We start from the raw sequence: 13,412 nt of genomic DNA, 5'->3' as shown, positions 1-13,412 counted from the left end.
AACCAGGACATCAGGCTTGGTGGCAAGTACCTTTACCTACGATGATGCCACCTCATCAGGCCCAGGCTAGAACTGTTAAGCAGGAATTTTACAAACAAGCCTCACTCATATGACCAGATCTAGAGAGATGGTTCAATGGTTAAGAAAGAGTACATATTGCTCTTCCAGAGGACCTGACACAAATAAAACATAAAGCAATAAATACCTCACTTACCAAAATAAATATCTGCTTGAATAATTAACCAAGCATGGTTGTTCGGATTTATAGTGAGTGTATATCGAACTAGCTCTTTCACTGTGATTGCTACAGCTTCAAAATCCACAGACTGGAGGCTGCGGGAAAACATCACACATTAATCTCTATTTTCAAAGTCTGTTTCAAATTCTATACATGCATTTATTAAAAAAACAAAAGACACAGCCAAAATCTCAGTAGCCACATTATAATACAACCTTTACCTCTGTTTAGCATTACTTAGAGCAACAACAAAATTCTGTTTTCTAGAAGCCACAAAAAACCAAAGGCTCAAATACTAACAAATACTGCTACATGACCTTAAATCTACCCAAAACTTCTCACAAGAGTGTGCTCCGATCCAATGTTTCACTGGCCCTAATGAGGTTGCAGGGTAGGGGTGGCACACACGCCATTTCAGTGTGGCAACACAGTCAAGAAAACAGCAGGGAGAAGTCCAAATGTTCTGGCCTGAGTAAAGCCAGGCCAGCACCCAAGAAAACTGCCGACTGCTCCTCTTTCCTAGAAACCAAAAGCGTAGTGAGAGGAACCCAGGTCTCGGATTCAGAAGCTGATGAGGCTCATGTGTCGAGGCCATTTACAAGGGAGCATGACAAAGCACTTCTGTTGGCCTAAGGGGTTAGACTTTCTCATGACCCACAACTGTACCCAGTACAACGAGGAAGAAACTGCAGTATTGTTAGCAAGTGACCAGTTTGAAAGGAGTGAAACTGGCTTACGTTGTTTTACTGAATCTATAAAATGTGACCAGGTCTGAGAGTCCTGTCTATGTCTAACCAGTATTCAATAGTAACACTTAATCCAGTGCCCCCACACTGTTCTTGGATTGCCATCTTAGGAATCCATAAGGACTCTTGGTCAGGTGAGATATGGTCAAACCTTTTATTTTTTCAGAATCAATTTACATTAAAGTATTAGCATCATAAAAGACAGCAATTAAGCCTGCACTAACTTATTAACTCTCACATGTCAAGGGTATATACTATTTTTATACCCATTTTAGAGATGAAGAATTTAGCATAAAAGCAAGTTCCTTGCGGTCACATACCTAGTGCACAAAGAGCATGCTTCAGGGCTCCGATATAAGCCCCGTCTGCTTCTTATGAACATAGACTGGAAATCGACTGTGACAGTCTGAACTTAAGCCAAAGACGTGACAGAGGTAACAAATTCAATCCCCGAAGCCACCAGTCAGAAAGACAAAACCAGAGGCAGGGAATGCAGCTCAGCTGCAGGATGCCTGCCTAGCACTGGTTCCGAGTTCAGTTCCCAGGACCATTCAAAACTTCTGACTCTTGGAATGCTGTGTCGTATAGCAAATTGTGTATAAAATCAGAAGCATGCACGGTCCAGTCTGCAGCCTGGGTGCCGGGGTGCACATGCACACGTGGACAGTTAAGCACTGCTCCTTTGGGGGCCAGCAGCGGAAAGAGGTCACAGAGCCACTCTGACTTTCCAGGCTGCTGTGCAGAACACAACTGCTCTCCTCTCTCCCTCCCTCTCGTTTTTTTTTTTCTTTTGGCGGGGGAGGGGCCAAAGGGGACCACATTATGTAGCCCAAGTTGGCCTCAAGCTTGATGGTCCCCCTGCCTCAGTTATAGGCATGCACCACTGTCGAGACATGGAGTCGTTTGAGGAGATTTCTGATTCTGAGTGTGTGTAAGAAAATTCGAAGAAACCAAGACAAGAGTCTGTGACCCCAGTTTCTTCACAAACATGAAAATGTTTTTGGATTATTCATTACAACAGGCCATTGTTTATATGGCTTTATGGAAAAGCATGCTTTTGCCACTTACGACTTGCCTGCCACAGACAGCTTGCCCTTGTGACTGGACACTTTACTGTGACTCTTCGTATCCCTCCCAGGACAAACTGTCTGGTGCTCTGAAAGAGTTGACTATTGCATGGACTTTAGTCCCCTCACTTATCAGCTCCACCCTCCCAGGTCCCAGGCTCTAGCCCAGGAAGCATACCACCAGAACTGCTGCTTCCAATCGCTGAGAGATGGGATTCACTGTATTATCTTTCTACCTATTAAACCTTTTCTTCTTCAAAGATGTCACTAAGATTGAAAATATAACATTGGGAACCTGTCCTTCAAGCACATACTAAGCTTAGGAGGGATGGCAGAAATTTGAAAAAGAAACTTTGGTCCATAATACTGGCATGATGCTACTCCTGTAACCCTAGTAACTAGGGAGACTGAGCTAGAAGACTGAAAGTTCCAGACCGGCCTAGACTACAAAAAGAAACCCATGTAAAGGAAGGCAGGTGAATGGATGAACTGGTCCTATGACTGCTAAAAAGGGCTGGGAGACCCATAAAACCACAGGAGTAGAACAGATCTACAGCAAATTATAAAGCAAATCCCTTTTATAATTGTTAGGACGGAAACAACGGCAACAGAAAACCACAAAGATGTCTGTAGAATCGAACCTACTTGTGGCCTTTAATTACTTCAGGGTATCTATACCAAACAAGATGATTTCTAAATACATAATTTATTCTAAGAATATACTACTACTTACTTAGGAATGGAAGATGGCCAAATAGAAATGTGTTCAGCTGTGATATCATTCACAATGTCCTCCTTTTAGAAAGAAAAATGTGTTTTTTATTTTTAATCAGCATGATTTTTAACAATTTATTTCAAGTAATTTTTTAATGAAATTACAAGATACTGACCCGAACATTGTGAAGCTTCACAAAGAGTGATACAATAATAGTCAAAACCAGTGGTTCCTATGAGAAAGAAAACACAAGAAGAATATTAAAAAGTGTGTGTGCTGGTGCTTGTGTGTCCTGCCAATCTCAGAGGCATCAAGTCGTACTCTCTTACGAGAGAACTCTGTCAGGTGAGAATCTGGCCTCTACTTGGGAAAACAGAAAATCTCACAGCAAAATCACAGTGCATACTATACATGAAAATCATCACATTTAGATCCCTGGCTTATAATCACCAGTATATCTTTCTTTTCTTTCCCACTTTTGGGAGAGCAATGCTAGGAAATTGAACCCAAACCCCTGAGCAAGCAAACCCTCAGCCACCACTGAATGCACCCTCCCATAGCACTCCCTTTATGTGACTTTTGATATCTTTCCAAGACTTCTTGCTACTCCCAAAATTGAACTATGTATTCATTTAAAGTGATACTTAAAAGATGGAACCTAGGTTATGACCATTAAGTAAACACACGTTTATGGAGACTTGTGTGTGATAGGTGACTTTATGTTTGTATGGTTTTTTGAGACAAGGTCTCCTTATATAACCCAGGCTGCCTTCAAATTTGAAATCTTCCCATCTCAGCTTCCCAAGTGCTTGGATTATAAGTATGTGCCACCACACCTAGCCTAAGACTTAGTTTAAAAAGGTCCCACATAGCAGCTCACAATTGTCTGCAATTCCAGTTCCAGGGGATCTGACACCTTCACACCAATGCACATAAAAAATAAAGTTTAAGGAGAAAAAAAAAGGTACTACTATATTATTAAAACCAGCAAGCAAAATTCATTTCTTGATTCAGATTATTCCATGTTCAATAAAAATGACTCCAGACAAACATGTTAGTGATTAAACCAGCATTTGAAATCTTATAAAACTCAGTAATTAGGGGCTGGAAAGATGGCTCAGGGGTTAAGAGCACTGACTGCTCTTCCAGAGGACCTGGGTTCAAGTCTCAGCACCCACATGGCAGCTCACAACTGTCTGTAACTCAAGATCTGACATCCTCACAGAGACATACACGCAGCAAAACACCAATGCAAATAAAATAAATAAGCTATATTTTTAAAAAACTCAGTAATTACATTTTAAAAAAAACTTACCCGTAATTTTTTGATAAAAGAAAGCAGTTCACTCCTACAAAAAAATTGGTAAATATACTTAATATCAGACATTAAAATAAGATAAAGAATGTAAATGATATAATGCTTTACTCTCCTCTTTTAGTTATGAAAAGTATGTTTAGCCAAGCATACTGGTGCACGTCTTTAATCCCAGCACTCAGGAGGCAGAGACAAATGGATCTCTGTAAGTTCAAGGTCAGCCTGGTCTACAGAGTGAGTTCTAGGACAGCCAGAGCTACACAGAGAAACCCTGTCTCAAAAAACCAAAAAGAAGTTTACTATACCCATTGTCATAATCCAATAACATTTATTCTCTGCTTTAATCACATGAATTCTTCAATGTGATCCAACTACAGACATTACTGATTTTGAATTTTGAATTTCACAGAGATGAAATAAAACCGCTAGGGCTGGCAAGATGGCCGGATGGAGAAAGGCATTTGCTGACAAGCCTGAGGACCTGAATTGGAAAGAAACAACTTGTCCAGTTGTCCTCTGAACTCCACACATGCAACCACCCCCAAGCAAAGCAAACAAATAATTAAACTGCTGATAGACAGTCTTCTTAAACAAAACGATATTATTTCCAGGAGTGGAGAGGAACACCTCCAAATTCTTTTAAATATATTAATTCATTTCGTGTGCGCGCGCACACAGGCACACACACACAGGGCATAGCGTGCCTGGGGAGAATAGGAGACAGCCTGCAAGTGTGAGTTCTCTTCCTCTAGCATGTAGGTGGAACTGAACTTGAGACATCAGACTTGGTGGAAAATGCCTTTACCCAGAGAGCCATTTCACCAGCCCAGAATTCTTCTTGTTTCCTCTTTTGGTTTTGGAGACAGGGTCTCACTATGTAGCTTTGGCTGTCTTGGAACTCGCACTGTAGGTCAGACCGGCCTTGAACTCACAGAGATCCACCTGCCTCTGCCTCCGCCTCCCAAGTGCTTGGATTAAAGGCATGGGCCACTATACCCATCTCCAGAACTATTAAAATCTTGCGTTTTAAGATTATTATACATTATTGTATATATGTAGATATTATATGTATTAATTATACATCTTGGGGTTTTGTTTTGTTTTGTTTTGCAGAAATGAACCCAGTCTTGTGAACATTAGGTAACACTCCCCCACTCAGCTACATCACAGCCTGAGATTATCTACCCTTAGGATAAAGATGTTCTTGACAAAGTAGAGGCAGTGCAAACAAATCTGAATGCACAACTACTACGGAGAGAAACATACCGATACATTATGCCTAGTGTGGACTCCCTCTGCTTTATCAAACTAACTCGGCCATCATTTCCTCGTTTGTGCTGGTTAGACACACTGCAGATCTGAACAACCACTTCCCAAAGGTCTTTAGCAGTCCGCCTGCTCTCTTTAGGGCCTGGAAGTTCTTTGCAGGTGGCTGCTAAAAGCTGTCCAAGCTGTAATGTGAAAACAAAAACAAAAATATATAAAAGAAAATCTAATTCACATGACAATTTTATTATAAGAGCACATTGGAGGAATGACAGGAACCTAGGCAAACATTTAAACATTTATGCTCAGTATTCAATAAAATGTCTGAGAACTATCCTTCCACCCTATGGGTTCTGGGGATCAAACTCAGGTTGTCAGAACTGGTGAAAAGCACCTTTTATATTTAAGCTGAGGCAATGCACCGGCCTCAGTCAAGATAGAATTACCAAGATTACAGAAGGTGGTTGGTTGGTCTAATTAAAATTGATGAAGGCCCTAAGATGCAGGACCAACTTTGGAATAAAGAGAGTACAAGTGTAAGTCAAATTCAGGGTCAATAAGATGGTCCAGTAGGGCTGAGCAGTGGTGGCACACGTCTTTAATCCCAGCAGTCGGGAGGCAGAGTCAGGTGGATCTCTGTGAGTTCGAGGCCAGCCTGGGCTACAGAGTGAGTTCCAGGACAGGCTCCAAAGCTACACAGAGAAACCCTGTCTCGAAAAAAAAAAAACCAAAAAAAAAAAAAAAAAAAATCTCAGGAGAGATGTTTTAGCCCTTAAGAGCACTGGCTGCTCTTCTAGAGGATCCAACTACAATTTCAGCACCCACATAACAGATCACAACCACCTGTAACTCAAATTTCAAGAGACCCAATGCATTCTTCTGACTTTAGAGGACACCAGACATGTAAGTGCATAGACATGCAGCAAGCAAAACACACTTACACATAAAATAAAGTGGTTCGGGCTGGAGAGATGGCTCAGTGGTTAAGAGCACTAGCTGCTCTTCCAGAGGTCCTGAGTTCAATTCCCAGCACCACATGGTGGCTCACAACCATCTGTAATCAGATCTGATGCCCTCTTCTGGCCTGTAGGCATACATGCTGTATACATAATAAATAAATAAATCTAAAATAAAAAATAAAAAATAAAGTGGTTCTTAGCACCCAGACAAATGGGAGCTGTTTTCCTACAAGACCAGCACTGCTGCCACTAAGACCCTCCTCACCAACTGTGTCCTGGAGTGACAGCAACCCTGTGCTGTGAACCCTGTGCTGTGAACCCTGTGCTGTGAACCCTGTGCTGTGAACCCTGTGCTGTGAACCCTGTGCTGTGAACCCTGTGCTGTGAACCCTGTGCTGTGAACCCTGTGCTGTGAACCCTGTGCTGGGCCATGATACCGCAACGTCTCCCTTTCTGGTCCAGAGAGCGGACTAGAGAGTTTTGCATTATTTCAAAAAGGAATATTAGTCATCTGGCAAAGATTGTCCCTTCCCTTTGATTATTTAATATGTAATGTGTTCAAAGAAAACATGGTCTTTACCCTCAGCCCACTAGCCAAGTCATATTCTCAGGAATGCTTTTTTTTTTTTTTTTTTTTTGGTTTTTCGAGACAGGGTTTCTCTGTGTAGCTTTGCGCCTTTCCTGGGACTCACTTGGTAGCCCAGGCTGGCCTCGAACTCACAGAGATCCACCTGGCTCTGCCTCCCGAGTGCTGGGATTAAAGGCGTGCGCCACCACCGCCCGGCTAGGAATGCTTTTATTAATAGACAATTTCTAGTCAAAAAAGAAAGCAAAGTGGGGTTGTGGGACAGAAGCCGCATACACATCTATACCCTCAGCACATGGCAGAAAACTGAGGTAGAAAATTCATGAGTTTCAGGGCAGCCAGATTTACATACAGAAACACTGTCACAAAAACAAAGCAAACGTGTAACAAAGAACACAAACATCACTAAAGTCAATGTCCTACTCCTCAGAGACAGACAGTACATCCTAATCTTTCCATGTTTTTACAGACACATATCCCAACCACAACGGGAAGAAACTGCTCCAACCATACTGTCAAAACATAATTCTCACTTTATACCTCTGCTTCTTCCTTACTATCAAACGAGAAAGGGGCCAATTATGGAGTGAGGCCTAATTACCTAATCACTAGGTGACTTGATTAATTACCTTGTACTAAGATCACTACACATTCTTCCTTCTTTTGGGCTCTATCAAGGGACTGCAGGAGGCAGCGAGATAACTTGTGCAATCTATACACAACTTCCTGTGTCCTTACACATCACAAGCCAAAAGCATTTCCAGACAGCCATGTGCCTGCCTGTCTCTCATGGTACATGACCCCAAAGACTGCTAGAAGTCAAGAGAGGAGCTACTGTACTGTCTTAACAATGAGCAGCAAGCTTAATTCTAAATGAAAACATTAATAATCATGGAAAAACAGTTCTGAGAGCTTATTATTAAAGGTCATGGGGAGAATGTTGGACATAATCAAGTTACTTTGGATATTAGAACTCATAGTCCAGAAAATTTACTATAGAGATAACAAATAGCTGAAACCCCAAAGGCAATTTAAATATACCAATACATTCATGAACTGTCAAAAAGGAAGAAAACAAAAGAATCGATAAATTTTCAAAGGTTTGAATTCAAATGAGCTCATATGCATGCCTAACTAGCTCCTAGGAAGCCGAGGCAGGAAGGCCAGAAGTTAAGGTTACCCTTGGCTACACAACAAATCAAGACAAGCTGGGTAACTGGTCAAAAGGGAAAATGGATAGAAGCCATGTTTTCTGCCAGTTAATAGTCTGACCTTAGCACTCAAAGAAGAAATGGTAACAAATCTCCTGCTACTTTAAGAATGCAGCAAAACGTTTGCTGAATCTCACAACTTGTGTTTGTACGTTGTTCACGTTATAGGGTACTAGGAAGCAGTATGAGGACAAAGTCAAGTGGCTTACAGTATCTAAACTACAGGGTTTATCATCTAAACTACAGGATCTCTAGAAACTAAGCTACATTCCCCAGCCCAAAACTGTACTTCACTAAAACTGACAAGTGCTTGCCTTAACTGGCATGGTACTATAGAAATCAGACAAATTTCAGAGTAGCAGAAATGAATGAAATGGGTACAATAATACAGAGAATACTAACAATATAAAATACTAACACTGATAATCATTTTAGATTGAATATTAATTACCTTGACATATGGATTACTCTGAAGTAAAAATGCAGGAACTTGCAGAGTAAGATACTCATTTTCTCTCCAGTTTAACATGAAAGCAACACACTCTTCAGCTACAACTTGACGAAGTGGAATATCTAAAGAACAAGTAAGAAACAATTGGAATAGCCAAGTGAGGAGACAAAGGTTGGGGAGGCAAGAGGGTCAGAAGTTCAAGGTGACCCTAAGCTCCACAGCAACTGCAAATGACAAAAGACCTTCCCCATGAACAAGTGAACGGACAGATACATACTCAAAATACAAAAGTAGTGAGGGGGGAAAAAAATCACCAAAGCTTGCTTTAACCATTATTTCTTTGAAATAAATACACCAAAGTATGTTGTGAACTTTTTGTGGCTCAAAGCAGTAACAAGATTTTAATGTATTTTAGGAATAAAAATATAATGCATCCTAAGTCACAATGCCAAGACAATGTCATGGAGAGACAAATGAACCTGGTGCCTGCGGCCACAGGCCACTGGCTCTCCTGGAAGTGCAGTTATACATGGCTGGAAGACACCGTGTGGGTGCTTGGAACTGAACCCAGGTGCTCTGGAAAAGCAACCAGCGCTCCTGTCTGCTGAGTCATCTCTCCATCTCCTCTCCACCCTTTCTTTTCTTTTCTTTTCCTTTTTGAGATAGTGTCTCTCATTGAGTCTGCAAGGGCACCCCATTTCACATGTGCACACACTAGAAAAAATCTCTCCCACAGCCTGACCCTCAGAGAGAGCATGCCTACCAACTCTGACGCTTACAGTGGTACTGATTCAGTCTATGCTATAGTCAAACACCTAAGTGCATAATTATGGCTTAGACAAAAATAGGAACTATACCCATGGGAAGAAAAAAAACCATTTCCTTATTTTTCTCGAAACATTTGAAACAATACAACTTTTTCTTCTCATTCTAAACAGCAGTAATAACATAAGCTATAGGACAAGTTGCTGAACAGTTAAGTAAGAATTTACCTAAATTATGTGTTTACTGACGATCCACCATGAGGGAAAAGAGAGAAACTAGCGGATGTGACTTCCGGATTAGTTCACCAATGTAAAGCCTGGGTAGGAGCTACAGCCTGGCAGTAAAGTGCTGGCCTGGCATGTGAGGCCCTGGATGCAGTCCCCATGACCACCCAAAGCAAACATTATGCTAGCAAAGAGCACTGGGGAGCTAGGGCTGGAAGATACCAACACGCACTGCTGAAAACTCTTAGTCATTGAAAACTACAAGTCTCTTTGGAAATCAGAACGCAATCATTAAACTTACGCATAATCCCCCAGAGGGCCACCAGTCATTACTACTGCTTCGGCATAGTAAACATCTTTCCTCACAATTCAATTTCACTGTCTATAGTATCAAACGTATACATTAATTTCTGCAACTACACTTCAAACCTATGAGATAAGAAACCACTGTACCTAAAAACCATGTCAGTTTCCATGATATGATCACTTTCAGAGTAAGATATTTAATATCTGAAGTGGACTCTCAACCCCTGTTCCTGAAGTGAGTGGCCACAAGTGAGTTCCTGGACCCCTTCAATCAGTTTGAGTACATTTTATTGCAGTAGTGAGACAACAGCCTTCAACCAATACAGCTCAGGACATTGTATCCTTTTAAGCATATATACATACCTTTTTATATTAAAAACAAAAAAATTTAAAAAAACCACACACCAAAATTAGTAAGAACCAAAGTTTATACAACTCTGTAAGCTTGTATAGTTAGAATAGGCATTGGGAATGCTATTCCTATAATCCCGTAAGTGACACTTTCAGTATCAAATATATTTTATATACTTACTCACCATCAAAACCAAAGAAATTCATGACAGAATTAGAAGTAGAAAAACAATTACCTTTGTATCATCTCCTTTCCCAACTCCTGCCCATTATCTATATTCAGTTCTTCCCCATTCCCTTTAACAGACTATACTTTTTTGTTTTGTTTGTTTTGAAACAGAGTCTCAGTATGTAGCTCTGGCTGTCCTGGAACTCACTGTGTAGACCAAGCTGGCCTTGAACTCACAGAGCTCTGAGTGAGTACTTCTGCCTAGTGAGTGCTGGGATTAAAGGCATTTGCCATCAAACCAAGCTTCTAACAGGATATCATAAAATTGCAATGTTAGACCTGGATTGACAATTCACCCCGGGAAACTGAGCACAAGAGGCCCAAGTGTAGTCCAGAAGAGTGGCACACACTTGTAGACCCAAACACTCAGGGAGCCAAGGCAAAGGGTCACTTGAAGCCAGAGGGCCAACATTGTTAGAAAATAAGTAAAATGATAACACCTAGTTTCCACAATGTGTTGAAAAGTCCAATAAAAACCCATTCTACTCCTACCCCCTGCCTCTGCAACTTCTGAATGGGACTACACTAGGAAGTAAGATTTCTACATATATAATCAGTCAAACTGAGGTCAAGTGATTTAGGGAGGACCTTTCTAAGAGAAAGCGGGCACATGGAAACAAGGGCAGACTAGAGGATGCAGCTAGAGCCAAGCATGCCAAAGATCGCCAGGCACAGCTAGAAAGGTTTAGCCAGGCATGGCTGAGTCCCTCTGATTTCAGATGTCTAGTCCACAGCAGTGCAATGGTTTGCATGTCATCTGAAGTCACCCTGTTTGCATGGCTGGTATGGAAACTCAAGGGAAGAAATTTTCTTCCCGTTACCAATGTTCTCAAGTTACCTCCAAACCCAAACTGTTCCAGGATAGAAATTTTCCAATAGAGGTAAAGCCAGGTAAACAGATCCCTACCCAACAACACCTCAATTATAAAACTATAAAAACTATACCCAGTGAAGTATAGAATTTTGCCTGTGGACGTATGCCCTCCTCTTACCAGGAAGCCTCATTTCCAGATAACCTCGGACCCTACTAATAAGGTCGGAAGGAGGTCTCTCTCCTGACTGTCCCATTCCAGCTTCATGGGTGTGAATATCCAAAAGTAACATCTCATTCAGCATAACCTGGCGGAGTTTCGGTGAGAACTCTGTTACCAACTCCAAACAAGCTGCAAACAGCTGTTTTGCATGGGGAAAGTCCTATAAAAGAAGCAAGAGAATAGCCTGAGTCAGTCCTCGGGGGCCAATGTAATGTGTGTGTTCACAGGCACTGGGAAAAAGAGAAGGGTACAACTGAAATGTTACCACTGCAGCTAGGAGAGTGAGGCCAGACTATCTTCTTCTTTACTGTTGATTTTTTACAATAAATAACTATAAATGCATGCACTACTCAACAAGCTGGACACAAATTATACAGTAACAAAGAACGATATTCCACAAGTATAAAATTTTATGACAAGAACCCTTCTCCACCTAAGATATCAGAATTTGACCATAGACCCTGAAGTAGGTTTCACATTCCACACTCTTTGCATATCGACTGTGTAACTACCTAATAAATCACACAAATGTAATCATCTATGTGTCCTACTCATCCCACTGCAAACTAGCACTGACACTCTCCCAATCCCTTTCTCGTCCCAACACGGTGACTCCCCAATTACGATGAGGTAGCAGCCCTCACAGTAAAAGGTCTTTGCAGCTACCTTCCTGGAGTCAGGGGCAGCACTGCAGTGTCCTGCTAGTCACTATGTTTTTTGTTTCTTAGACAGGACCACAAGATGCAGCCATGGCCTATGCAGACCACTATGGCTTCAACCTCACAAAGATCTATTTCTTTCTCCCAAATGCTAGAAGTAAAGGCATGTACCATCACACCCAAATGCTTCTCTTTTCCTTAAAGACTTTCTCTTTTGGGGCTGGAGATGGCTGAGCGGTTAAGAGCACTGACTACTCTTCCAGGGGACCCAGGTTCAATTCCCAGCAGCCACATGGTAGTTCACAACTGTCTGTAATTCCAGGATCCAACACCCTCACACAGACATACATACAAGCAAAGCACAAAACAAAAACAAACAAACAAAACCTTTCTCTTTTGGTTTTTCAATACAGAGTTCAATTCTTAGCACTCACATGGCATCTCACAAGTCTGTAACTCTAGTTCCAGGGGATCCAACACCCTCACACAGACATACATCAAGCAAAACATCAATGCATATAAAGTAAAAATAAATCATTAAAACAAGGGGTTGCATCACCACCACCAGTCACAGACTATTTTTATTTTGTGCATGAGTGTTTTGTTTGTATGTATGAGCAGTGGGTGTGTCCATAAAGTGGGCATTAGACCCCATGGAACTGAATTTAGAATGTTGGTAAGCCTCCACATGGGTACTGGAAACCAAACCAGGTCCTCTACAAAAGCAGCAAGTGCTCTTAACTGATGAGCCATCTTTCCAGACTTGCTATCTTTTCCTGTTTTGTATTTGTGTGGTATATATACTTATCACACCGTTCGAGCTGATGGTGCTCTGCTCTAGGATTCCATCTTGTACATTAAAACCAGGAAATAAGGACTGGAGAGAGAGCTCAGCAGGCAAGAGCACATGTGTTCTCACAGAGGACCCACGTTCAGTTCAAAGCACTCACGTCTGATAGTGCAAAACCTCCTGTAACTCTGAAGTAATGGGATCTGATGCCTCTGGCACGCAAGGGTACCTGCACACATTATGTGCATGTCCACATACAGACACACACCAATTAAAAATAAAAATCTTTTTCAGATTAGGAAACAATCAGCTTTGATTCCTTTCTCCTGGAATTATTAAAATAGGATTTTTGTTCTGATTAGAGAAGTATGTGGTGTGTGCCCGTTTGTGTGTGTGTGGTGCATGTCGAATGTCATGTATGTAGAAGTCAAGAGGCCAACTTCAGGTTGGTGTTCACCTTCTACCTTATGTGAGACAAGATCTTTGCCGGTTTTGTTGAA

General features: G+C 41.4%; 1 protein-coding gene across 1 annotated transcript in view; it reads right to left on the bottom strand.

Moving 5' to 3' along the window:
- Ints8 (integrator complex subunit 8) overlaps nucleotides 1–13,412 on the bottom strand; it is a 52,232-nt gene that overhangs the window by 10,490 nt on the left and 28,330 nt on the right. The window contains exons 15-21 of the mRNA XM_028871571.2: nucleotides 11,422–11,623; nucleotides 8,555–8,676; nucleotides 5,348–5,532; nucleotides 4,082–4,115; nucleotides 2,942–2,998; nucleotides 2,785–2,846; nucleotides 215–333 (exon numbers count right to left, since the gene is read on the bottom strand). Coding sequence (XP_028727404.1) covers nucleotides 215–333; nucleotides 2,785–2,846; nucleotides 2,942–2,998; nucleotides 4,082–4,115; nucleotides 5,348–5,532; nucleotides 8,555–8,676; nucleotides 11,422–11,623 — 781 coding nt within the window. The remainder of the gene's footprint in view (nucleotides 1–214; nucleotides 334–2,784; nucleotides 2,847–2,941; nucleotides 2,999–4,081; nucleotides 4,116–5,347; nucleotides 5,533–8,554; nucleotides 8,677–11,421; nucleotides 11,624–13,412) is intronic.

This window comes from Peromyscus leucopus, chromosome 2 (assembly GCF_004664715.2).
Source record: "Peromyscus leucopus breed LL Stock chromosome 2, UCI_PerLeu_2.1, whole genome shotgun sequence".
Taxonomy (NCBI): domain Eukaryota; kingdom Metazoa; phylum Chordata; class Mammalia; order Rodentia; family Cricetidae; genus Peromyscus; species Peromyscus leucopus.
Note: the sequence above shows the minus strand (reverse complement) of the source record. Positions and strands in the feature narration are given on the sequence as shown.